Source organism: Eretmochelys imbricata, chromosome 2, assembly GCF_965152235.1.
Source record: "Eretmochelys imbricata isolate rEreImb1 chromosome 2, rEreImb1.hap1, whole genome shotgun sequence".
Taxonomy (NCBI): Eukaryota; Metazoa; Chordata; order Testudines; family Cheloniidae; genus Eretmochelys; species Eretmochelys imbricata.
Genome location: NC_135573.1, coordinates 117,327,370 through 117,355,139, shown reverse-complemented (window position 1 = coordinate 117,355,139; position 27,770 = coordinate 117,327,370). Strand labels below are relative to the sequence as shown.

The 27,770-nt window shown below is 42.7% G+C and overlaps 1 protein-coding gene across 6 annotated transcripts in view; it reads left to right on the top strand.

Moving 5' to 3' along the window:
• The window catches only part of FARS2 (phenylalanyl-tRNA synthetase 2, mitochondrial), a 361,394-nt gene that overhangs the window by 203,108 nt on the left and 130,516 nt on the right, over positions 1-27,770 (top strand). For 5 of the 6 annotated variants that reach the window (XM_077810682.1, XM_077810684.1, XM_077810683.1 and 2 more), the window contains one exon: positions 48-208. In XM_077810682.1, coding sequence (XP_077666808.1) covers positions 48-208 — 161 coding nt within the window. Of the gene's footprint in view, positions 1-47; positions 209-6,090; positions 6,152-27,770 lie in introns of all 6 variants that reach the window. The other variant, XM_077810686.1, reaches the window with a different exon arrangement.

The following is a 27,770-nucleotide window of genomic DNA, read 5'->3' as shown; positions in this document are numbered from 1 at the left end:
CATGTGCCACACTTAAGCCCTTGGATTTTTATCTTTGTTTATTGCAGCTGGTGCTGAGGAGAAAATTGGCTGGGCATTTGGCCTGGGATTAGAGAGGCTGGCCATGATTCTCTATGATATCCCTGACATTCGCCTGTTCTGGAGTGAAGATGAACGCTTCCTGAAACAGTTTAGTGTGCCTCACATTGACCAAAAAGTGCATTTTCAGGTAATATTAATATATATATAGTGACAAAGTTCCTCCTCTACCTTGGTGGGTCTCACGCTTGGTGGATTTGCTCGCCTTGGAGCTTCACGGCAGCCCTCAGTTTGGCCGTTTTCGTGAACCCACAGTCCAGGTCAACTCCTCCTGTGTCTGACCAGAAGTTGGGAGGTTTGGGGGGAACCCGGGCCCGCCCTCTACTCCGGGTTCCAGCCCAGGGCCCTGTGGAATGCAGCTGTCTAGAGTGCCTCCTGGAACAGCTGTGCGACAGCTACAACTCCCTGGGCTACTTCCCCATGGCCTCCTCCCAACCCCTTCTTTATTCTCACCCTCAGGCCTTCCTCTTGGTGTCTGATAATGCTTGTACTCCTCAGTCCTCCAACAGTCCGCGTTCTCACTCTCAGCTCCTAGTACCTTTTGCTCCCAGCTCCTCACACGCACACCACAAACTGAAGTGAGCTCCTTTTTAAACCCAGGTGCCCTGATTAGCCTGCCTTAATTGATTCTAGCAGCTTCTTGATTGGCTGCAGGTGTTCTAATCAGCCTGTCTGTCTTAATTGTCTCCAGAAGATTCCTGATTGTTCTGGAACCTTCCCTGTTACCTTACCCAGGGAAAAGGGACCTACTTAACCTGGGGCTAATATATCTGCCTTCTATTACTCTCCTGTAGCCATCTGGCCCAACCCTTTCACAATATATAATTTTCTCTCTGTAGGAGGGTTTGGTCATTACCAGACGAGAAGAGATGTTAAATAACTAAAATTGTGTTCAACGGTAAAATGCAATTTAAAATCATAATAAAATTTCAGCTGCTGTGGCAAAATCCTGTCATTACCATAAATTTATATCAATAATGGAACATTTTTATTGAGCTCTGGATATTCAGAAAATCATCTCTGTTCAAAACAGCACTGAAGCACATGCTTACATGTTTTTCCTGGATAGGGATGGAGTCAAGAATGTGCTTAAGTGATTTCCTGAATGAGGGCTGTAATTCTGTGTTACTTTGAATGGAAGCTGCCTCTGAAAATACTGTAATAAATTCCCAAATCCCTGCTTGGTGTTACAGCCACATTATGCACATACAAGTCACTGGGAGTTGCTTGGCGAACCTTCCACAAAACAGTTTGGAAATGTGACCTGCTATCTTCAATGTGTATGTGGGTATAGCTTTTAATGATACTTAACAAGCACAAATTTCCTTTGCCCCAATGTATCAGCAGCATTTTCCTCCAGCCTCTTCTATGAGTGAGTTGCAAGCTGGGGTTTCAGCAGCACTTTTGTAGTAACCCTACCATCAAAACCATCCTAAAGTTTCTGTAGCTGACACTCATTTCAGTAATACAGCAGCTGAACATGAATTGATTGAAAGGCAGTGCTGCATTCAGAGTATACTTTACCATTGGCATAGGGAGGGTCAAGTCAACTGGCATCATGCTTCAGTGGAAGGGGTTACTGAAAGTTAGAATAGCTACTGAAATTTTACCCGGTGTCTCTGTAGGAGAAATTGGATAATAATTGTAGCAGTACTATGTCAAGGTGGGAGAGGTGGACTTTAAACACTAGTGTCTTTACTATTCCTCTCACTTAATTTGTGAACCAACTTGTTTTTTTTTTATTATTTGAAAGTAAATATAATATGAAAAGAAAAATTACGATAAACCTGAATCAGCTGTTGAAACAGCTCTCACTTTGGTACAATAACCCATCAATGAAGATGCATTGGCATATAAGATTGGGGAAAGTCGTCCACAATTCTCCCGTGAAATACTGTAAAAAGGACCTACACAAGAGCAAACCTAAATATTCCAGTATGTTCCCAAAGCTCAAACTCCAGCTGGAGGTTTGAAACATCCAGACATCCATTCAAATACAGTACACATACTTACAACTCCAACTTTCCAGGAAGCAGCAGCCAGTCAAAGCAAGCCAAGAAAATAACTGACAGAACTCAGTCAAAGCTGAAAAGCCTGATAGAAAAAATGACTATTTTCTTCTCTTAATGTTATTGTGGATGTGAGGCTCCAGATTATGAAATTTATCTTATCTAATCTAATCTATTTTAGAATTTTATGCTGTCACCCATCACTGTTGTATCTGAGCACCTTCCATGCCTAATCATTAGCAATAGGAAGTCCCTGTTGAACTTCATGAGTCTTTGATACCTCTCCTTTCACAGGGTCAAAACTCTGCTTGGAGTAGGGTTTTCCTTTGGGGAGGGCAGCTGCTAGGAGTTTAGGAATAAAAGGAGTGTTTGAATTGAGTATGACACATATGGCTGAAAGGTTTCAGAGTAGCAGCCGGGTTAGTCTGTATTCGCAAAAAGAAAAGGAGTACTAGTAGCACCTTAGAGACTGACCAATTTATTTGAGCATAAGCTTTCGTGAGCTACAGCTCACTTTATCGGATGCATTCAGTGGAAAATACAGTGAGGAGATTTATATACACACAGAACATGAAAAAATCGGTGTTATCATACACACTGTAAGGAGAGTGATCACTTAAGATGAGCTATTACCAGCAGGAGAGCAGGGGGGGAAAAAACCTTTTGTAGTGATAATCTAGGTGGGCAGCTTCTCAAAGAGGAAGGCCTTGCAATGTTTCCTAAGGGTAGACTCTGGATTTGCCTGATTTCCTCTGTAGCTTGTCACATAGCATTCAGTTTAATTCAGATCTGCATCGTGCTTATGCAGACGTTAAAATGACAAAATAAAGTTTTTTGAGAGTTTTGAATTTCATTACAAGTGTTTTACCTTTCCTTGACCAGATTTAATAGCAGCTTTTCTTGCACCATCATTAAATGAAGCTCTTCAAAACATAAAACATACCACTTGTGTGATGCTCAGACTGTTCCTTCAAATTTCTCTATGCCAGCACCAAGAAAAAAAAAATAAAGGTTTTTCTCCTCTTGAAATAGATGGAAAATGGTCCCTGTAGTAACAGTCAAAAGTTGTTCTCCATGCGAAATCATAAAAATTAGGGATATGAGAGGACTTTGACTGTATTAGGCAAAATTCTGTCCATTTCAAAATACTCCAGTGCCAGGCCATCTTCCACATCCACTGAGAGACTATTTCACAGTCCAACAGAGTTTAGTACAAACATTTTCCTGCTAGCTTGTGAAATTTTTTTTTCCTCAGTTTCATGCCATTGCTCCCAGTTTTACCATCATGCACCACCTTAAACAATTTTCTCCTCATCTTAGTGCTCTTCTAATATTTGTAGATTGTTATAGTTCTCTAAGTTAACAGATAGCAAACCTAGAATAACAAAAAATGCATATTTAGTTCTGCCTCTATAAGTGAATCCTCTCAGACATTCAGTGGTTTCTTCTGGGGCAAAACCATGGCAATTTGGCTATCTTGACTTCCATACTTTAAAATGTTGTTAACTGAATTCCTTAGACTTCTAATTTCTTGTGTGATTCTAATATATCTGAAAGATAATAAGCATGCCAACCAAGGACAGAAACCTTAACTTCACCTTGATGAAGTATTTTATGTCGGAATTTCCTTATTTTTTTGAAGTCCTAACTTGGGATGGTGGAGGGGAGAGTGCGTAGAAAGGGGCATTCCTTCCTTCCTGATGTCTGCAATTGGGAAGCCTTATTAATGCACACATTCTAAGACTCTGCAATCCCTAGGAGGTACCTAGGAGAAGTCTCTACCAGGGTAAGTTTCCCAACTGGCTGGAGTGCATCATAAGGCCTTAATCTCTATAGGCCTTTGGAGGCTTGTGAGACCACAAGGAAACTAGCAGCCCTCCATCCCCACTCAAGTCTTTTTTTCAGGGGCCTCCCTAACCCTCAGCTCCCACAAGCTCTAGAGAAGGCTCAGCGGGAGGCCCCTAGCCTCCATGTATTGTTAGTCTTATAAGGTTAGTTGGGCTTCCCGCACCTTTCCTACTGCAAGCCTTAGGAGTCTCACCATGCCCTGAACTTCCCTATGAGCCCAGGTGTGCCTGTTTAGCCTCAGTAGGTGTGGGTCCCTCCTGTGTGGTAGAAAGGAATTTTATTTATTTTAATTGGTGGACACCAAAGAATTTTATTTTAAAAATTACTAAAAATATTTGTTTTACAGAACCAAGAAATGGTAGACCAGCTGTTACTAATTGTTTCTCTTGCTGCCAACTCCGGGGTGTGGCTCCCACTGCTTTAGTCACAGGGGTTCTTTAACGTTTTTTAGGGGACACCATGATTAAGAACAAGCAAAATCATCACAATTATTAGCCAGTGTTATTTTATTATTAAAGGAAGGAAAAAAGGACATTAAACAACACGAATAACCGAACATAAATGTTAAGCTGGTTACTTCCATTACAATCTCTTCTGTATGTTTCTCTGTGGAGAGCTTTTAACAGAGATTATGCCCCACAGAGTGAACACCTCTGAGGAATGCTTTCCCTTTGGTAAATTAAGATCAAAGTGTATTGTTTCCCAAAATTATTATGACTCCAGTTTTAATGTCCAATTAGATACTTAAAGGCTGTTTATGATTGGGTAAAAGAATTTAAGGGCTGTTGGGTCCTGTCTAGTTAATAATAATAAAAAGTAATTTTAACTAAATCCTATGAAATTGAAGGAAATATTTTAAATCGGTTACTTAGAAGAAGCCATATAAGGAGCTGTCTTAGAGACAGGCCAGTTACAAATATTAAGACTCTTAAATCCAATTAAATCCCACTATTTCTCTGTTTACCGTTGTTTACCCTGTGTACTCTCCAGGAATACATAGTCTAATCCAATGGCTCTCCACCTTTCCAGACTACTGTACCCCTTTCAGGAGTCTGATTTGTCTTGTGTACCCCAAGTTTCACCTCTCTTAAAAACTACTTGCTTACAAAATCACACATAAAAATACAAAAGTGTTACAGCACATTATGACCGAAACATTGCTTAATTTCTCATTTTTACCATATAATTATAAAATAAATCAGTTGGAATATAAATACTGCATTTACATTTCAGTGTATCATGTATAGAGAAATATAAACAAGTCATTGTATGAAATTTTAGTTTGTACTGAGTTCGCTAGTGCTTTTTATGTAGCCTGTTGTAAAACTAGGCAAATATCTAGATGAGTTGATGTCCTGCTTGGAAAACCTCTGTGTAACTCTGGTTGAGAACCATTGCTCTAATCACTTGGTGATTAACAAGCAACTGTTAGTATTTTAAGCGACAGATTAACTATTAGTATTTTAAGTTACAATAGCAATTTCATATTCCAATAAAATCATTACAAGAGTTTTAAATCTAGTCTCTTGGCAAGTGTCTTAGTTAACTTCCTCTCAACAATCCATGTTGAAGTGTTGGGAAGCTGTTCCTTGAGATGGTTTCTTGATTCTTTTCTGTTTTTCTTGTCTGTCTGGGTCAGCTTGCTTATGGAGGTGAGTTGTAGAGTTCTTGCTGAAGCAGGGTAGCAGGAGGTGTGTGTACGGGGGTGCTCACTTCTGAGGAGTTTTTTATACTCTTTCCTTCCTACTTCCATGAAATTAGGAAAACACACCTGTTGTTTGTCTTATGTAGATTTAAAATTGGTTGCTGTCCTTCTTTCACTACTTCATGACTTTAGAGTTGGCTTGGGTGACACCTTCGTCTCCTGAATGAGCAGTCTGAATAATGAATATGCAACATGTTTTAACTCGCCTTTGTTCTTCTTGTGTCAGAAAAGCATCAAATGACTTTTAAAGTTAGTTTTAACTCCTTTTTATTCAGCCAATTTTCTGAAATATTCCTTTAGTTCCATGAGAGTTTAATTGGAGTTGAAATTCTGTTTCAAATGAGTCCAAACGCTCCTGTTCTCTCTGTTAAGGTCAGTTCTCAAAGTAGTCTTTTAAAATTAAATTCTTAAAGTGTTATCAGAGACGGTATTGTCTTTTCTTTTTACCAGTTTTTGGAGAGGTGGTTCTTGTCTTCACAAGTTTGATGAGGGATTGCTAAAGGATTGCCAGGTAACTAGTTTCCCAATTAATATACATATTTCTTTACTTAAATGGCTTCTTATATTAGTAACCAGTTATGACATCAAATGATCTTGCTATATTTGTACTTGAAGAATTTCACTATTTACATAGCAAAGGTATTAGGAGCTTCACATTTAATTAACATATTTTCAAGTATGCATTTCAGAAAGGTGTTTGCCATTTCAACATTTAAGAAATAAACAAAAGGTTTAAAACACTTCCAATGACACATATTTATCCTAGAGGCTTTTTCTGAATAAGTTTTTAGAGTAATTATAAAATTCATTTTAATTATGATATTTCTAGACTTCTTTGTATGGGCTTACTTATATTTATTACTTTGATAACTCACCCTACATTTCCTAGCCCACAATCAGGTCTCTTCCTAAAACACAAATTTTTTATATGGTTTGTCTTCTTGAAATAAGTATTATCTTTGTATCAAGCCAGTATCTTATACACAAGAGACTTGTCCTGTACTTTGATAACTCTGATTTTTTTTTTCTTTTTTGACTAAATAGTTTCTAGAGGTATAACTTACTGTTTGCAGTCTGTTTACAGTTTGTAATTGCAGACTTATATCTACATTCTATACAAAGCACAATAAACTCATATATATATATATATATCTTTCAAAACATAGTATAAAAGAAAATAGTATAGAATGTTAAAGAAAAACAGAAGTTATAAGACTGCATCCCAGAGTCTGTGTATATGACATTGCACCCCATAATGCTTTATGGAAATATGCTTATGAGTGTAAATATGATATAACTTGAATATGTTTACGCTACATATGCCATGTAACACATCTTTGCAAAGGTTATGATCTACTGAATATATTCATCCTATTTGCATGCATGTATCATTTTTATGTCTGCAGTTATGGACGTTGGCTCTATGCTTGTATTTAAAGTGTTTGCTGTAGGAAGCACATAGGACAGATTTGGTCAACATGGTGTGAAGGGGTTATTCAAGTAATTGGGAGTATTTAACTAACAATGACCTATGGGAGATGCCAATCCACATCTGAGCTTTCCTGGGAACGTTCAAACTAACATGTAAACAATGGCATCGGCCTGCAAAAAGCTGAATCATTCGTAGACGTGTGACTTGAACAGGTGATTGCAAAACTCCATCTTGGAGAGGGGTTTCCACCCACAAGAGAAAAACAATATAAGCCCCTGGAAACCCCTCCATTTTGTCTTGAGCGGGCTCAGAAGATAGCCTCTCCACCCCAAAGAGATGCCTGAAAGAAACTAGAACAAAGGACAGTAGCTACAAGGGTGTGAGTGATTGCTGGACCCAGACTAGGAAGGAATCTAGTCTGTCAAAGAAACTTATTGGAACATCTCTGAGGATGAGATTTACCTGCATTTAGTTTTCTACTGTATTAGGCTTAGACTTGCATGTTTTTGTTTTATTTTACTTGGTAATTTACTTTGTTCTGTCTGTTATTACTTGGAACCATTTAAGTCCTACTTTTTATATTTAATAAAATCACTTTTTACTTATTTATTAACCCAGAGCAAGTATTAATATCTGGGGGAGCAAACAGCTGTGCATATCTCTCTATCAGTGTTATAGAGGGTGAACAATTTATGAGTTTACCCTGTATAAGCTTTATACAGATTAAAACAGATTTATTTGGGCTTTGGATCCCATTTGGAACTGGGTATCTGGGTGTTGGAGACAGGAGCACTTCTTAAGCTGTTTTGAGTTAAGCCTGCAGCTTCTGGGGGATGTGGTTCAGACCTGGGTCTATGTTTGTAGCAGGCTAGCGTGTCTGGCACAACCAGGCAGGGCACTGAAGTCCCAAGCTGCCAGGCAAAACAGGCTTAGAGGTAGTCTCGGCACATCAGGTGGCAGTCCCAATGGAGTTTCTGTGACCCAACCCATCACAGTGTAAACACACTTGGAGGTAATAAACATTTTGTGGCTATAAAGAAATGTTTATCTTCCCTGGTATTTGCTTGCCCTTGGGAGATAAGGTAGATGATAATGATATATAGATCATAAGCTTCAGTAAAGGCACAGGCAAGTTTAGTGACTTAATATTTTGAAAATTTTATTTATTTTATTAAAATCATTTTGCACCAATATTGAGGTCTCTCCTCTACACTCCTGAGCCTTAGGATGCTCTTTGGAAGGGCTGCCTCCCGAATCTCCATTTCCCTCCCCATGAATTTTGTGAGAGGCTAATTGGCAGCTTCCCTAGCCCTTGGGCCTTTGGTGGTTCCCTTAGCTTCACCGTGCTCTTCCTTCCCAGCCTTAGGGCCTTCAGCCCCTAATGATCCAAAATAGGCTCAGCAGGCTTCTCACTAACAAACCAGAATAGGCTTGTTGTCAGGGTAATAAGGTAAAATTTGGTTTTCGGCTACACTTTGTGGGATTGCTGCTGGTTGTCTTTTCAGGGGCCCCTAGGCTATGTGATAAGCACCCTTTTAATTTTTACAAAGCCAACTAAATAATTTAAGAAGGAGTTTGTTAAGGGACTAAAACTCCTTCTAGGAATTCTGGTTACTCAGGGTGGTCTTTGAGGAGTCTCGCGAGCGGTCAGGATTTGACTCTGAAAGCTCACTATGAGGTTCTTCTTCGAGTAGCGTCCCTGTGGTTGCTCTGCATCAGGATGTGCGTGTGCCCATGCACACTTGATGGGATATTTTCATCAGCAGTGTCTGTGCCCTTGACATCCTGATGCTCCAGTACAAAGGTATACAGGAAGGGGGTAGACCCACCACCACTCCAGTTCCTTCTCAACCACCTGCAGCTTGACATGGAGCATTGTGGTGCCTATTATCTAGCTACACAGCTTGCTACCTTTCTTGCTTAATCCTTTCTTTTCAAATTTCTTTTATTTTCTGTTATTAAGCAAACCTTCCCTTCTTCATTTGTGCATGCTGAGCCTTTATTTTTGTCCCTTAGTCCTTGATCCGCAGCCTTGAGTATGAGTTATGCCCAAGTCTTGGACTTCATACCCTGCCAGACCTGCCATAACTCTTTTCCCCGCAGCGACGGGCATTCAAGCTGCCTTTGCTGCCTGAGATAGATTCACATTCCTTCCAAATGTATGATCGGTTCAGGATTTAAAAAAGAAATTGAGGGATAGATAATAAAACAGACAATATCATGCCACTAGATAAATCCATGGTGTGCTCACAACTTGAATACTGCATGCAGTTCTGGTTGCCCCATCTCAAAAAGATTTACTAGAATTGGAAAAGGTACAGAGAAGGGCAGTGAAAAGGAGTAGGGGTATGGAATAGCTTCCAAATGAAGAGAGCTTAAAAAGACTGGGGCCATTCAGCTTAGAAAGAGACAACTATGATAGAGGGCTACACAATCATGAATGATATGGAGAAAGTGAATAAGGAAGTGTTCTTTACCCCTTCACAAAACACAAGAACTAGGGGTCACCCAATGAAACTAATAGGCAGCAGGTTTAAAAGAAACAAAAAAAACCTTTTCACACAACACACAGTCAACCTGTGGAACTCATTGCCATGGGATGTTGTGAAGGCCAAAAATATAACTGGATTAAAAACAGGGCTTTGGAACTGTGCTCCGGCTCCGCTCCAGCTCCAGGCAAAAACCTGCAGCTCCACTGCTCCGGAGCTGCTCCGCGGGCTCCGCTCCAAATCCCTGGTTAAAAAGAGGATTAGATAAATTATGGAGGCTAGATCCATCAATTCTATTAGCCAAGATGGTCGGGGATACAACTCTGCTCCGGGTGTCCCTAAACCTCCAACTGCCAGAAACTGGGACTGAATGGCATGGGATAGATCACCCAAAATTGTCCTGTTCTGTTTATTCCCTCTGAAGCATCTGGCATCAGCCACAGTCAGACAGGAGACTGGGCTAGATGGACCATTACTGGGTCAGACCATAGCTGTTCTTATGATAGATTAAAATTCCTGTTAATGGAGAACCCTCACAGACTTATGGGGTCCGATTCACCTCTCTGTATCATCTATCTGGTTGCTCAGAGAGCCCCAGCGATCACCTCTACTGCAACAGTAAGCAAATACCCTGGGAGCCCTTCAGAACCATCCAGACTCTCAGAGAAGAGAAGACCCCATTCTCCAAAACAGGATAAAAGAAGAAGAAAGTCACAACCTCAGTCTGTGTTTCAGAAGACCTCATATCCTGATTTGGATACTGCTAAGGCTCTCTTCCCTTCCAGCAGAGAGATCACACCATTGGCTAAGAAGACCATGCCACATACTGAGAAGCTGTCAGGTAAACAACCTAAAGCAGCACCAGACTCTGTGCCTTTGAAACATAAAGTCTCCGAAGCCAAGCTGAACTTGTTGTCAGTACCGTCATCTGTAGCCAGACGTGAAGGGCACACCTTTTCATCAGAACATAAGAATGGCCATACTGCATCAGACCAGTGGTCCAACTAACCCAGTATCCTGTCTCCCGCTCCAGGTTCTATGCTGCATCCGTTCCCCCCATTCACCCTTATTGGGATCGTCTCTCCCATTTCCTAACTTCCTGGGAGCTCATTGCATGGGACAGATGGATCTTGGAGGTGATTTCTACAGGCTATTCCATCCATTGCAACTCCTTGTCCCCCCATCACCACCACCACCAAGTCCCTCTTCAGGAAGCTTTCTCATGAGGATTTTTTGAGACAGGATGTACAATGCCTCCTAACTGTGGGGGTGATACAACCTGTTCCACCGTACTTTGTTAGGAAAGGGTTCTGTTCCCAGGACTTCCTGATCCAGAAGAAAAATAGAGGGTGGGGACCAATTCTGGACCTCAGGACTTCGAATACCTTTGTCTACAGTCAGCCATTCAGAATAGTAATCCTAGCAGAGATGATTCCCTCTCTAGGTCCAGGAGATGATTTGTTTCTCTCGACCTTTGGTATGCTTATTTTCATATTGCCAAGCACCCCTGGCACAGATGTTTTCTTGTTTTATGGTGGTCAGGGACCACTGCCAATATCATGCCCTACCCTTCGGCCTCTCCCATGTCCCAAAGTCTTCTCAGCTGTTGCAGCCCATCTTCACCAGCTGGGAATAATTGTCTTACCTTACCTAGATGATCAGCTTCTGAAAGGTCCCATTTCTTGAGGCACCAACTGCAACCAGCAAGGCCCTCTCTCTATTCCACTGGGCCTCCAGTTCAACACAGAAAGGTTTACCTCAAACCCACTCAACACATAGACTTCATTGGAGCCACAGTGGACTCCACCACCATTAGAGCATACCTGCTGAATGGCAACATTGCAAAACAGCTTGCAAACCACAGCAAGGGCTTGCCGTGCAACTCCTAAGACATATATGGTAGCTTGTATGTTTGTGACACTGTTAGCAAGACTACACTCTCGGTGTCTTCAAGCCTGGCTGAGAACTGTCTCTACTCCCAACAACCAGTCTATCCAAGCAAGTATCTGTACCTCAGAGGGGCCTTGATTCTCTAAATTGGAAGAAGGATCCACAAAGGGTGTGCATGGAAGTTCCATTCCTGCAGCCTCCTCCCACAAGAACCATCACTACAGATGCCTCCTTGATTGCCTGGAGTACACACTCTCAAAACTTCACAAATCAGGGCAAATGGACTCCTTGGGAAGCAATCCTCCCTATCAGCATATTAGAGCTCAAAGTGGTTCATTACATTTGCCAGCACTTCCTACCACACATCTGAGGCCACCCGATCAGAATAATGCTGGACAATAGACCGGCAATGTATTATATCAATCAACAAGGAGGAGCGAGATCTGAGTCCTTAAGCACCAAATCTGTGAAACTATGGAACTGGTGCATTTCACACAGGATTCAGAGCTCAGTGGTTTATCTGATAGGAGTACACAACACAGTGGGGGACTCCCTCAGCAGGCATTTCCACATCAGCCATGAGTGGGAGCTGAACAGTGACATGTTCCAAGAGATAAGCTTTACCTGAGGTCATCTGCAGGTAGATCTCTTTGTGACACCATCCAACGTGAAGTGCAGACGATTCTGCTCAAGGAGAGGTCAGAGCCACAACTCGAGAGGAGATGCCCTAGTCATCTCTTGGCCTTGCACATTGCTATATGCTGCCACCTTTATTGCTCAAGGTCCTAGAAAATTGAAACAGGAGCACGTTTTAGCCATCCTCATAGCACTGTCATAGCTGAGACTGGTGTGGTTCCCAGAGCTGATTTGCATATCTGTGCAACCACCTCTCTGCCTTCCTCTAACAGCAAACTCCAGGAGTCAGGATCCATCATCCACCCCAACCTCTTGGTGCTTCACCTCAAGGCATGGCTTCAAGATGGCTCTCTGGTATGGAACAAGACTGCTCCCCAGAGGTATAAACAGTACTGCTTCATAGTAGAAAACTCATGACAAGAAAAACTGCTGCAGAAGTGGAAACCTTCCAGATTTCATGCAGCCACAGATCTATATCTCCACTTGAGTCCTATTTGACACACATTCCTGATTACCTGCTAAATTTAAAAATCACAGGCTTATGGGTGAGCTCCATTAAGGTTCACCTACCTGCCATCACAGCTTTTCACACACATGCCCCTATCGAGTGGCTTTCTTCACCTACCCAACCACTGTGAGGTTTATTAAAGGTCTGTTCAATCTCTATCTTGCTGTTAGGGAGTCAGCTCCATCATGGGACCTCTCAACTTGGTTCTCAATGAGCTGAGGAAATCCATGTTTGAACTTGTGGGAACCTGTTCCCTCCTTTTTCAGTCCTGTAATACCTCATTCCCCAAAGCATTCACCTCAGTCAGAAGTGTAGGGGAACTTGCAGCCTTGATGCCTGATCCCCCATACACTCTGTACTATAGCAGTGGTTTTCAACCTTTTTTTCATTTGAGGACCCCTAAAAAGTTTCAAATGGAGATGTGGACTCCTTTGGAAATCTTCGACATAGTCTGCGGACCCCAGGTTGAAAACCACTGTTCTACAGCAATACAGTGATACTATGTTCACACCTTTGCTTCCTACTCTGCTTCTTCAGAATTCCACATTAATCAGGAGATTCAGATACTGGCATTTTATCCTAAGCCTCAGTCTTTAAGAGAAGAAACAAGCCTCCAGACGCTGGACATAAAAAGAGCTCTTGCCTTTTACCTTCACAGGACTAGGCCCTTTAGGGCTTCCCCATGGTTTTTCATCTCAGTTGAGAAATGAATGAAAGGACATCAGGTTTCCACCCGAAGACTGAATGACTTAACCTGTTATGAACCACAGGGTTTTGCCTTCTTATCAGAGTGATTGAGCCCCAGTGGGGCTCAATCTATCTCTGCTGCTGCACTGAAAAGCTGCTTCATATCTCATACATCTGCAGGGCAGTCACCTGGTCTTAGGTGCACACTTTTTCCCAGCGCTATGCTCTTGTGCCTGATTCCAGAGCTGACATGGCTTTCAGTGACACTGTTCTACAGTCTGTACTAAATCTACATCCTTGGCACCCTCCTCCATATTGAGGTACTGCTTGGGAGTCTCCTGAGGTGGAACATCCATAGGAACACTACTCGAAGAAAAGAGCGGTTTCTTATTTTGTATAATGATTGGAATTCTTTGAGGTGTGTCCCCCTATGGGACTGAACTACCCTCTCTCCTTCCCCTCTGCCTCATAGTCTTTTTTGCTAGACTTTTGTGGTTGAGAAGGAATTGGAGAGGTGGTGAGTCCACCCTTTGCCTATGTGCCCTCATACTGGAGCACAAGTGTGTCTTGGGCGGCGATGTGGACCTGCAGACACTGCTGACAAAAATCTCAGGTCAAGGCACAGGTATATCCTGACGTGGGACACCAATAGGGACACACTTCTTGGAGAACTCCAGGTACTGTACAAGGTAAGTAACCTCTCCTTCACCTCTCCTGTAGACCTCAGGATGTCCCCAAGAAAGGGGAACACCCTCTGCTCTTTCTAGCCCTCTTCCTACAGATTTCCTAAGGTCTTCTGGTACAGGGCTCCTAAATAGGGGTGTTGGAGTGTGTGTAGGTGCGTTCACACCCCTGTATGGTGGGGACATTGAGAAAGCAAGAAACTTAAAAGAGGCACAGCAGTGCCGGCGGGATAGATTAATCCAGTAAAGTAGAATCTGCCAAAGGTGTTAGAAGTGGTTTCTCACTCTGGTGACTAGCACTTCCTTTCATGTGTGTTTATACAAATAGCTTGACTGTTCCCGCCTTCAGTTTTGGTGGAAGAATTCTGCCTATCCCTCAGTTTACATTTTCTGCTCTGTCCCCATTTAATAGGGCTAGAGGCTTACTCTTTCTAAAAAATAAAAGTTTAAGTCCCCAGCTTTCATTTGATATCTTATATTGAACTATTGAGAGCTATACTATACTATACTATACTATACTATACTATACTCCTTTTTAAGGGGTTAATAACTGTTCAGATGAGATTGTAATCAAGTAATGTATGGTGCAGTTCTCTAGATCTCAGCTAGGGGAATCTAACAAACTAATTTTTATCTCTTCTTTCTGTCATTTTGCTACTAAGTGGCAACACCAAATTAGTAGACTTTTTTAACTTTGATAAGCCCTCCTGCTTTTAGGGTATCATAATTAAGGAACCATTTGTCCAATTCATATCAAATTTCATAGAAAAATTGTAGCTTGCCTCCAAACCTGGCTTTCCAATGTGGAGGCCTGTATGATTTTTCTGATGGATATTAGAGGAAAGCCACTGCAGCATTTTCAGCCTAAGTGAGAGGAAGCAAGGTACAACAGAAATATTGAGAGCCTGTCCTCACCAGATTCCCAGCCCAGTTGTGCGCACCCCAGGAGGCATGGAATCATACTTTCAGTGCTTAACTGAACCAAACTTTTGAACCTTTGGAGTTTACCTATCAATTCTTATAATCTGAAAATTATGCACCACCATTTATATTTTTCCACTGTTCATTAAAATGTTCTTCAAATATCCAAGATCATCTCATTGGAAAGCAATAATCTTTACTATTATCTGGGTTAAATATGCTCTCATTCAAAGATGGAATTTAATTTGAATGCATTCTCAGGACTTACAGTATGTGTTTCTTGCATTAGTAAAGAACATTTTAACAGCCTGAATTTTCAGGCTTGTCATCACAGTCGTTTGGTGTTTGAATGCAAGCAGTAGTGTGTCAAGAAGCTGACAACTAGCATACCATTGTGCCCACCTGTCACAACAGTCTGAGAGTATTTTTCCCCATAGATGAGATTACTGTGTTGACTTGGATTAACTATGTGGCTCAACCTATAACTTGTCATGTCACGGGACTATGGAGGATCACAGGAAGTTATTGCCCTACAATCACTAGCATTTGTTGCCTAGGTTCAGAATGAAGAACAGGTGGGAGGTAGGACCTGGAATGTAAAGGGCAGGAAAAACTGAGCACCTGAAGAACATGATATTATAATTAAAGGAAATTACTTGGACCTGTTAATAATAACTAACAATTAATACCTAGCTCTTCTATAGCGCCTTTCCTCAGTGCTTTACAAAGGAGATCAGTCATTATCCCCATTTTATAGACGGGGAAACTGTGTGATTTGATCTAGTATATCATGTGATATCTCCATTCGTCAGAGCTCCTAGCGTACCTACACATGCAGATAATTACCACTTCCTGAATTGTTCTGAGCTGGCATTCTTGTGAAAAAGACCTCAGACTTTGGCACCTCACAGGGAAGGTTACAAAAATAAAATGACATTTGGGGAGGGACGAGGAGAGAGGTTCATATAAAATGCTGCACACCTATAGGTGTTGACAGGTGGGTTCTGTTGCCAAGGTGGTTTTCTGGAATCTCAGTTGTTTCACGGCCACATTAAGCAGCATGTTGTGTCAGTCTGTTGTAGGTGTATTGTTCTTCAGCATAAAGTCAGTTTCATTTTCCAGTGGTTACTTGTTTTGTTATTTATTTCTATTGCAGCAGAGCCGAGGGCCACACCTGAGATCAGGGTCCCGTTGCACTAGGCATTACACAGACACTTAGTAAGAGACCTTACTTGACAAGGCCAACAAAAAGTGAAAGAATGGAGGTGTTGTTATCCCCATTTTACAGAGGGGTTAATGTGACAGACAGAGAAAAAGCGTCTTGGGAAGATCACACAGGACGTCTGTAGCTGAGCTAGGAATCTAACCCAAATCTCGAGTGTAAATTCAGTGCCTTAACCATAAGACCATGCTGTTGTATTGTCAAGACATAACAATATTGGGTTTCTTGTGGGGTTGTTGGGGTTGTTTTTTTTTGTTTGTTTGTTTTTTAAAGTTGTGTGGACTCTAAAATAAGGAAAAAAGAGTAAGAATGTTTATGGGTCCTTGACAATATACCTCTGTAATATACAGTGTTTCTTTCCTGTCTCCCTTGGTGGCTGCTGCTCCTGAATAACTCCGGCACTCCCATTTGTCTTCATTGAGTGTTTTGTGTGAGTAATGACTGCAGGATCAGGCCCATAATCTGTAATAGAGTTCTGTTCACCCAGTTACCCAATTAACACCTTTTTCACTACACACCTGAGCTTTCTTGCAGCTCACACCATGCAGCTTTAAAACCTCTTATTACGCATACACTGGGTAGTCATCAATTTCTTCAGACAAGTGAAATGTCCCGAGGCTGATACCTTAGGAATGGTGGCCACTGGGAGATGGAGAACTTGTTCTGGAAATCTAGGGGAGACCAAAAATAGAACAAAGTGACATGCCTAAGGGAAAACATTTGCAAAACGTAAGCAGCTTTGCCTGTATGTTGCTAGTTCTGTCTCAGAAAAATAAAGTCTAAGGTACAAGCCAGCCATTTCAGCCAGTTTGAACTGATTACGTACTGTGAAGGGGGTGGGTCTAATGATCCACCATTAGTATGCTGCTCTGTGTAATTTACATTTATCTTCTTAGTCTGTAATTAGCTTTATTTCCCAATAAAAAAAGTAAATAGATTGACTGGCTGTTGCAGTTTCAGATATTTTTCATCAAGATAGGGTAACTCCAATCCATTTATTATGTTTGCTTTCTAATAGTACATCTATTAAAGGCAAATATGTACCATTAGTATGTAAATTGAACTTCGATGTCTGAACATTTGAGCTACAGCCTCAAATGTGACTTATTGGCTAATTAGTTTTATTGTAATTGAAGATGTATTCAGAGCACATGTTTGTAGATACATATAGAGAATACGTGATGGTGTGGTATAAAAATTTTATTGGCGTAAATTTGGAAATGCAGCATTTCTTATGAGTGAGTTTTGCAGATCACCCCAAATGAGTATCAATAACATTTTTACACTACCCCACCCCATCGGGTATTGTATATCTTCTTCGTGGGGGTGGGGACTCTCTTCTTTTCTCACACTAATGGGCCAAGGGAAGGGAACCACTGACAGTTTCTACTGTCAGCTCAGAATAAAGAGACCTCACACTCAGCCTTATCATTGGACTAGAAACCTGTCAATCATGGCCTCTAGCATCAAGAGTCATGCCAGTAGGCGCAAGATGCTGAGTTCTCTGGCCTCAGTCCAGCGGAGCACTTACGCACATGCTTAACTTTAAGCTCATGCGTAGTCCCACTGAAGTTAGTAGGATTACTCATGTGCTTAAAGTTAAGCATGTCCTTAAGTGCTTTGTTGGATCGCGACTAGAGAGCTCAGCACTTTGCAAGATTGAACTGAGTGCTCAGCATCTTGCAGGATTGAGCTCATGGTAAGCAGAAAAATGTTTTTAAATGGTCCTGAGTAAAATCATGACCGTTTAATGCTTTAAAAATGTAAAATAGATATTTGAAAGCCTTTGAAACAACTTGGTATCACTGAACTGCATGAGGAAAAGGTATTTCATCAAGCCAGCATTCGGAGGAGAGTGTGCAGCACCTGCCTGCCAGCCATGATCTAAAGGAGGTTGGTTAAAGAAGGATAGAGGATTTGCGGGGCTGGCTGGATGGGGGGAAGAGAAGAAAAGGGTGGTTTAGAAATGGAGGAGATAGGAGGAAAGGAAGTGAAAAATAACATTGAAAGGTAAAATAAATTAGGTGAGAGGCAAAAGAGAAAAGCAACATTTCTAGAATGGATTCCAGAGAATACACAGAGTGAAAGAAATGACGAAAAGATTATTCAAGATATAGAATGAAAAAGACAGACAATACGGTGTTTGTTTGTTTTTAAGTTGACGTTGTGATATAATGGCGATTTCCCTGTTTCTAGTAAGTAAACAAACAAATGAATTGGAAAATCTTCCCAGGCTTTATCCACTCCTGACCCATTCAGGGGTTCTGGAACAATTTGTATAGTGGGGGTTCTGAGAGCCATTGAAACAAACTGTAAGCCCTGCATATGATGGAAACCACTTCAAGCCAGAGGGTGTCGCAGTACCCCTAGCACCCTTAGTTCTAGCACCTATGGACCCATTTGCAAGTGATAGATCACACTTACTTATTTTTCCTTGTGAAAAGGCAAACGGGAGGCCACAAAAATCAAGGTCACAAGCCATAAAAGGAGAACCTGTCCTTGTAGGTATCATCTCCCATCTCAAGTCAAGTAGGGGAAGAAATTGTCTGATTTAGAGTAACATAGATATATAGTTCTCTGTGTATATAAAATCTCCCCACTGTATTTTCCACTACATGCATCCGATGAAGTGAGCTGTATTTATGCTCAAATAAATTTGTTAGTCTCTAAGGTGCCACAAATACTCTTTCTTTTTGCGGATACAGACTAACACAGCTGCTACTCTGAAACCTGTCATAGATATATAGTAACTCTCTCAAAATTGGTATAATGTCCCCCAAAACGTCTGCAACTCAGACAGTGGGGGAAAGAGGGGTATAGTGTATGCTTTGCTCCAGAACTCAAAAATACACCATGCAAATTTAGTTTTGCATTTTTGGCTGTGGAGGTAGAGAGGGGTTTAATAAAGGGTCTAAATCAAGACCACCTGGGACCAATAGCTCATATGCTAACAAATCATACATGATTCCAGTAGTGATTAGTGTTGAAAAATTAATTACCATGGCAACTCTGCCATCGTATGATACTGTAAATTGATTCTCAGATGAAACCACAAGTTCAGTAGTGCAAAAATATACCTACTGGAATTGTATCTAACCTTTCAATTTAATGAACATTCCAAACACCCTTAAAACTTTGTTTTTTTCTGCATATTATTAGCTCCTGGTTCCCACTGGATGTGGAGTGGAAGCTATAAGAAATCTGACCTGAGCTCAGATGTTTCCAGCTGCTATCACTTCTTGATGTTACCTCTGTATTGCCTAAGGGGCAAATTATGTCTGGCCTTGTGCAGACATGCTAATTGGTGTGGAGAAAAGATGTAAGGAGCCTCTAACTACCAACCCTAGAATAGCTGTTAATTCCCACTCCTGGAATATTTTAGGATGTAGTCCAGCTGCCCTAGGCACGTGCGCGCACACACACACACGGTCTCAGTCATACCTCTCCAGTGGTCCACCCTCGTGTGTACTCTGAATTACTGTTTCACCCTTTGGGGACCTGGGGACAGTTAAAGCAGGTACCACACAGACTTAACAAAGGCACCTCTAACTACACAAACTGTACTCACAGCCAAAGCACCGGAGTTATACAGATCTATGCAAAAATAACAAACATCTGTGTTCAAGACCCTCCCTCAGTTTCCTCACCCCTCTTGAGCATCCTTTGAATCATAGTTACTGTCTTCCACGGAGTCCAGGATTTTTCTGCACCTCCGGCTCCTCCTGCCCAGTCTTGTCTTCTGTATTCCGTTGCTGGAGAGCGTCTCTGTTTTAACAGCAGATTCTAACTTTTGGTTTTGCCCTGGGATTTTTTTCCATTCATACCAGCCCTCTGTGTTTGTTACCCCAGATCAGAATCGTTAGCAAGTCAGCAGTCTTTGGCCGGCAATCTCAGCACAACAGGAGCAGGTCAGCTGTGCCCCTCTTGAACGTGGACAAAAAGGGCAGCAGCAGGTCTTGATGTCTTTACTGTTTGGATAAATACCAGTGATTGGGCTAGCTACATCATAGAATATCAGGGTTGGAAGGGACCTCAGGAGGTCATCTAGTCCAACCCGCTGCTCAAAGCAGGACCTAATTCCCAACTAAATCATCCAAGCTAGGGCTTTGTCAAGCCTGACCTTAAAAACCTCAAAGGAAGGAGGTTCCACCACCTCCCTAGGTAACCCATTCCAGTGCTTCACCACCCTCCTAGTGAAATAGGAAATTTTCCTAATATCCAACCTAAACCTCCCCCACTGCAACTTGAGACCATTACTCCTTGTTCTATCATCTGGTACCACTGAGAACAGTCTAGATCCATCCTCTTTGGAACCCCCTTTCAGGTAGTTGAAAGCAGCTATCAAATCCCCCCCCCCTCATTCTTTTCTGCAGACTAAATAATCCCAGTTCCCTCAGCCTCTCCTCATAAGTCTTGTGCTCCAGCCCCCTAATTATTTTTGTTGCCCTCTGCTGGACTCTTTCCAATTTTTCCACATCCTTCTTGTTGTGTGGGGCCCCAAACTGGATACAGTACTCCAGATGAGGCCTCACCAATGCTGAATAGAGGGGAATGATCACGTCCCTCGATCTGCTGGCAATGCTTCTACTTATACAGCCCAGAATGGCGTTAGCCTTCTTGGCAACAAGGACACACTGTTGACTCATATCCAGCTTCTTGTCCACTGTAACCACTAGGTCCTTTTCTGCAGAATTGCTGCCTAGCCACTTGGTTCCTAGTCTGTAGCAGTGCATGGGATTCTTCCTTCCTAAGTGCAGGACTCTGCGCTTGTCCTTATTGAACCTCATCAGATTTCTTTTGGCCCATTCCTCCAATTTGTCTAGGTCACTCTGTATCCTATCCCTCCCCTCCAGCGTATCTACTTCTCCTCCCAGTTTAGTGTCTTCTGCAAACTTGCTGAGGGTGCAATCCACGCCATCCTCCAGATCATTAATGAAGATATTGAACAAACCTGGGATCGACCCCCCTGCTTGATACTGGCTGCCAACTAGACATGGAGCCATTGATCACCTCCCGTTCAGCCCGATGATCTAGCCAGCTTTCTGTCTACCTTATAGTCCATTCATCCAGCCAATACTTCTTTAACTTGCTGGCAAGAATACTGTGGGAGACCAAATCAAAAGCTTTGGTAAAGTGAAGGAATAACATGTCCACTGCTTTCCTCTCATCCACAGAGCCAATTATCTCATCATAGAAGGCAAATAGGTTAGTCAGGCATGACTTGCCCTTGATGAATCCATGCTGACTGTTCCTGGTCACTTTCCTCTCCTCTAAGTGCTTCAGAATTGATTCCTTGAGGACCTGCTCCATGATTTTTCCAGGGACTGAGGTGAGGCTGACTGGCCTGTAGTTCCCTGGATTATCCTCCTTCCCTTTTTTAAAGATGGGCACTACATTAGCCTTTTTCCAGTCATCTGGGACCTCACCCAGTCGCCATGAGTTTTAAAAGATAATGGCCAGTGGCTCTACAATCACATCCGCCACCTCCTTTAGCACCCTCGGACGCAGTGCATCTGGCCCCATGGACTTTTGCTTGTCCAGTTTTTCTAAATAGTCCCAAACCACTTCTTTCTCCACAGAGGGCTGGTCACCTCCTTCCCATACTGTGCTGCCCAGTGCAGCAGACTGGGAGCTGACCTTGTTCGTGAAGACAGAGGCGAAAAAGCATTGAATACATTAGCTTTTTCCACAACTTCTGTCACTAGGTTGCCTCCCCCATTCAGTAAGGGGCCCACACTTTCCCTGACCACCTTCTTGGTCCATCATCTGCCTTCTTGCAGAAGTGTAACCCCCTACTTCCACCTAGATTACATTTACTCTTGTAGCCAGGTAACAGATAGCATGATAGTGGACCAATAGGAAATATACATTAATTTAAAAAATACAGATAATCTCCCACATTCTTCACAAACATGCTAAATAATTCTTGGCCATTTACAACCTTAAAATATTCACAGAGTCTTATGTTCCCATCCCCTCTGCTTAATTATCATGTCAATAGCTAGAGTGATTTTCTAGTTATTTATATAGCAGTGCTGTGACTGGGCTCTGGAAACAAGATGGGGGCTGTACTTTTTAGATGCACCAAGTTCTCTGCTTTGTGCTCTGATATCCCAGTGAGGCATTTCATTTTAGAAGGAAAAAGAATACATTCTCTGAATATGAACGGAGCAGTGTCATTCTCTCAGTTGCTTGCTTTCCTTGGTTGCATTTTATGAGGCCACTGTGTATCTCCTCAGGTCAGAATATATTGCAGAGTTAAAACAGCTGTAATTGTAAGTAACTGTAAAAGCTGGACCAATTTCTATATTTTCTTACTAAGGAAATTAATTCTGCTGTGTTGAAAACCTGTAGTCCAACAGCCATATGCTCCCCTGCCTTTGCATAGTTGCTAACAGTCTCAGCCAACATCCCAGGATTGTTTACAGCTTCCAACAGAAAGTATCTTTCCATTCCACCTGATACCAGGAGCTGTTCTGTTTTGGCTGAACAGTCAGCCAGAAACCAGCAGTTGAAACCCTTCAACTCAGCCAACATGTTCACTCAGTGCTTTCATTTCTTTGTGACTACTCCCCATCTCTGCTTCTGCTTATTTCACAGCACAAACCACAGCAGGGGAGTTGTCACAAAGCCATGAGGGCCATGAGTAGTTTAGGCAGGGAGAGAAGTCGGCTGGCCAGATACTTCAGTCTTCCACTCCCACTTCCCCTACCTTGAAGTCTCAGAACCTCTGAGGAGGAAGCCTGAATGGAAGAGAGAGGGAATTCTGAGGAAGTAGAATGGGTGGGAAGAATTTGAGGAAGGGGAGAAGGGGAAAAACTTAGATGCAAATGCCACCCTCTATCTGCTGAAAGGGATATCCAGCCCTAGGTCCCAATTTGTAAGAGTGGCCTTCAGAGGAAAAATGTATCTATGCATTGTGGGCCAGGTCCAAAGCCCATTGAAGTCAATAGAAAGGCTCCTATTGATGCTAAAGGATTTTGGATCCGATTCCATGTCTCATCCCTCACCATGTAGCTGCAATCATTCCTCCATACAATTAAGGTGCCAGAGCCCTGTCTTGAAAACAAGGTGCATTTTCTGGTAGAAATAGAGAAGAGTCAGGTAACCCTGTGCTTAGCCTGTTCCTCTTGGGACTTTGTGTAACTTGTACCCTAAACAGCCTTGTAAGTATAGCCCTGCGCGGATACACAAAATTATCCGCAGATATCTGCGGATTTGCAGTGCCCTACATTGGGGCCCGGGCTGAGGCTCTGATGCATCCCCTGACAATATTATTGTCTATCCCCTGACAATATTATTGCGTGGGCAGCAGTGGGGAGCCTGCATGGAGTTGCGGACCCTCCACCTTCCCTCAGCTGGGCGGAGAGCTTGGGGGGGTGGGGACACGGCCGGGGGCTGCTCTCAGCCTCTCCCTACCCCTGTGCCGCAGGCAAGTGGAGGGTCTGCCATGGCTCCCCAGCTGGGCTCCACGCTGGCCTGACCGGGGGAAGGGGGCAGACCTGTGGAGCTGCCCGAGTACTGCTCAGCTCTCCCACCCAGGGCAAGTCGAGGGTCCACCGCAGCTCCCCACAGCTTCCCACCTGGCTCTTACCGTGGCCGGGCTGCGGCTCTGAGCCACGGCGGACCCTCCATCTGCCCTGGGCAGGGCCCCCACAGCCCTCTGCCCAGTGTCCCAGCCCCTACCCCGTGTCCCTTCCACCAGCCCCCCACCAAATGTCCCAGCCCCCCCACTCAGTGTCTCTGCCTCCCCAGTCCCTCCGCCCAGGGCAGGAGGAGGAACACAGGCTCCCCACAGCTGCCAGTGTGGCGCTCTCAGACCCGGCTCCAGCCAGGGGAGGGAGGTAGCTTGGATCCACAGCCTGGCCATGGTAAGAGCCAGGTGGGCAGCTGTGGGGAGCCACGGCAGACCCTCCACCTGCTCTGGGTCTGGGGCCCAAGCAGCCACCAGCCCAGTGTCCCTGCCTCCCAGGCTCCCAGCCCAGGGCAGGTGGAGGATGTGTGCCGCGGTTCCTCACAGCTGCCCGTCCGGCTCTTACCATCAGAGCCCTACGCGGATACAAAATTTGTATCCACATCTGCGCTGCTATCCGCAGAAATGGTCCACGGATATAAAGCAGATACTTGCAGATTTGTAGGGCTCTACTTGTAAGTTACTACTGTTCTAAACCAGGGAAACCTCCACTACATTGTCTTTGATCCCTATCAAAAAGGTCACAGTTGTACTACCTGCTATGCGGGGCTAGGAACAGCACAGCAACTGCCAGGGGAGATTCCCAGGACACAGGTTTTGGCTGTATTTTTTTTTTCTGTGCCTCCATAGTCCTCCATATTTGGGGCACCAGGGCAGTATACCTGACTTCAAATCTTTGCAGCTAAATATAATATCCTTTACATATCCCCTCCAGATTCCTGACAAGGACTTTCGAACAATAACAGAAGAAGCTGACCCAAGACTATCCATCCCAGATTTTACCCTCAGCCCAGAGCATTCTGGGTCAGGATATTAGCTTTTTAGTCATTACTGGGTGAATACTCATAAAATGCAGACATGATAAATAAGCCCAATAGTTACATCCTTCAATATCATTTTAAAGAGATCCCCAGTAATCTGGGACATACCATTAGGAACTTCCTTTCAGTGCATCTTTACACAAAAAGTGGAGGCTTTATGGCCCTAATAGAATTTTCAGTTCAACAGTGGTTTTTCCCTCAAAATAATAAGATCAAGAAAAAAGGAATTAACAATTGCCAGTGCTGACACATTCACTGTAGCATTGCAGATGGAATGATCATAGAATCATAGAATATCAGGGTTGGAAGGGATCTCAGGAGGTCATCTAGTCCAACCCCCTGCTCAAAGCAGGGCTGATCCCCAATTAAATGATGCAATAGATAGATTTCTTTCCAGTCATATAATTCTGCTACCTGCATTTTTTTAAGGTGAAAGCAAATGTAACCAAACAACAGTACGTCTGCTACTTCTTAAATGGGTACGTAGCAAAAGCTTAAAGGAGCTTTAAAAAGTAAATGTACTGCAGTGCTGTCTGATCTCTAAACCTCATATTTTCATAGTTTGACGAGTTGGGATTCTTTAAAACAAATAGCTCACAAATGAATAATTCTGCTGCGGAATGCATCAACCCCGTCTTTATAACATCCTAAATAGTGAAGCGTAATGGTTAGACAAAGTGCTTAAATAAACCATGGAGCAGTTTCCATCAGCGATATGTTAAAAACTCATTTTAAATTACTATCAGATGATGGGATAAACACAGAGTTTTAAAATAATAACAGATTTAGAGCTTATTGTAAGAGGCTCTGAGTACCAACTACTATTGATTTCAGTGGGAGTCAGGTGCTCAGCACTTCTCAGGGACAAATTTATTACTTTCTATAAAGGCATGGGTATGTGGAAAATTCTCCTGTGGTACTAGTGGGCCTGTAACATTTTATGTCAATTCTTACTAGAATAAATTCCAGTCTATTGGATAAGGGATTGCACCCAGAGTTCAGCGTAGCATCTGGGTTCTATTGCAAGCCCTGTCATTGATCTGCTGTGTGACTCTGGGCAAGTCACTTCACCTCTGTGAGCTTTCTGTTTCCACTCCTGTTGTAACTGCCCCATTGTTACCTTGTGTGCTCCCAATCTGTTTTCTGTATCTGCCTGTTGTCTCTCACTTTATACTTAGGCGATGTCTACACCTACGATGGCATGCACAGTACCGGCGCTACATGTGCGGCTGCATGCCACGGTGAATATCAGGCTGTGTCCACACTTGTCCCTGTGGTCCGTAGTTACATGTGGCATTGAAAGGCTCCAGCAGTGGGAAAGGCTCTGGCAGTTTCTTGGCATAAGGATCTGCCAGGGGGTGGCATCAGGGAAAGGCCCTGGCAGCAGAAGGATGCCAGTACCATTCCCTGCTGCCTCCCCACTGCCAGAGCCTTACCCCACTGAGGCGGAGAAAGGCTCTGGCAGTGGAGGGAGGCAGTAAAAATAGCAATGTTAGACATTGGAGGCACTGCTTGTGCATGTAGAGAGCTGTTTAGGGTATGTACCCTGAGGTTCTGGCATGTAGGGCACTCTGCTCAGCTGTGCTTTATCGTCTAAACTGCTGTTTATACTCGTGCTAGCTGGGCATGCAATGACTGTGCTATACGTGCTGCTGTAAGTACGTCTTCGGGGCAGGGACTGTCTTTACGTTATGTGTTTGTAAATTGCCTAGCACAAAGGGACCCTGATCTCTGGTTTAGAGCTCTTAAGTGCTACCACAATATAGTAATACTGTAAACTGTGCATTTTATGTATATGAGTGTGCGTAGACATTTCATTTGTGAATAAACAGAGAGAGGGAGATGTGAATTTATTTAGATGTATGTGTGCGCATGTATATACATTATAAAATAAAGAAAGAGAAAGAGTTTTTGATACCGCTCTATGTTCCTTTTACCAATGCTCTGGGAGAAAGGCATTTTGGATTCTGTCAAAGATGAGTTTACTTGATGGCTATTTTAACATTTGTGGAAGCATTTTACACACAAATGCATCTTGCAAAGAGCTTTTGATAAAGGGTGCTCTAATATCCATCCACAAATCCCATTCAATCATCATGACTACCTTTCACAGCTGAGCTGCTGTGGCTATCATTAGAAAATGGGAAGGGATTGTGCATATGTTTGTATGTATGTAGGTGTGGGCATGAGCACCGTTAGATGTATATGGTGTTAATAAAAATCTGGTTTTCAGCTACTTCTTCTCTGATCAGAATAAGAATTAAGCTACAGAGAAAAGCCAAACAATACAAGGCACGGTATGGGGGGAAAAGAAGCTATATCAATATTGTAATATCCTTCTCCTGTTTCCTGTGTCATTCTGGAATGTGGTACAAGTGACATTTAGTAGTCACTCCAGGGAACAAAATGTAAAAAAAATAACTAGGATCTTGTGACTGGAAGGGATTTCACTTAAAAATAAATAAATAAATAAATTACCATTGATTACTTCCATCCTGTAGCACCTTCACACAGATTTAAAGTCTAGTTTGCATATTTGTTTCCAAATTAAACATATTCTCCTAAAACAGTAATATTGAACCCCTTTTCCTATTGTTGCTTTGAAAAGTAGAATGGAAAAACCTGTAATAGACATAGCTCTGGTGTTCAGAAGTTCTCTTTATTCATTCATCCCCATTAGTATTTCAGAGCCATCACTGATACGCTCAGACCACGAGCCTTAGGGAGCATAGCTCTTATGGGGCCATATATAGTAACATTTCCTAAGCAATACAGATCAGCTCGTGTCTGAGAGGCTTACGGGGATGGGGGCATTTTTCTCCCATTTACTAGAAAGGCTCATTCCACTAGAGCTACAGCAATGTCCAGGGCATTGTGTGAAGCTGCATCTGTCAAGGAAATATGTTGCACCATCACTTTAAAATCTCTTTGCTGTTTTTTTTTAAACATTACAGCTTGGTAGCAGGCTCAGAAGAGCTTCTACGCATGCTGCATTTGGCCACAGGTTCTTGGTGCAGTAATTCCTGCATGTTTGGATATGCACGGAATATTGGTGCAAGTCCCGCTTGGGTGTTGTGGAGAAGCTACTGCTTAGAAAACAGCTCTCCGGATTGGTGGAACGTAATGAGGGGAAAAGGAAATGTTATCA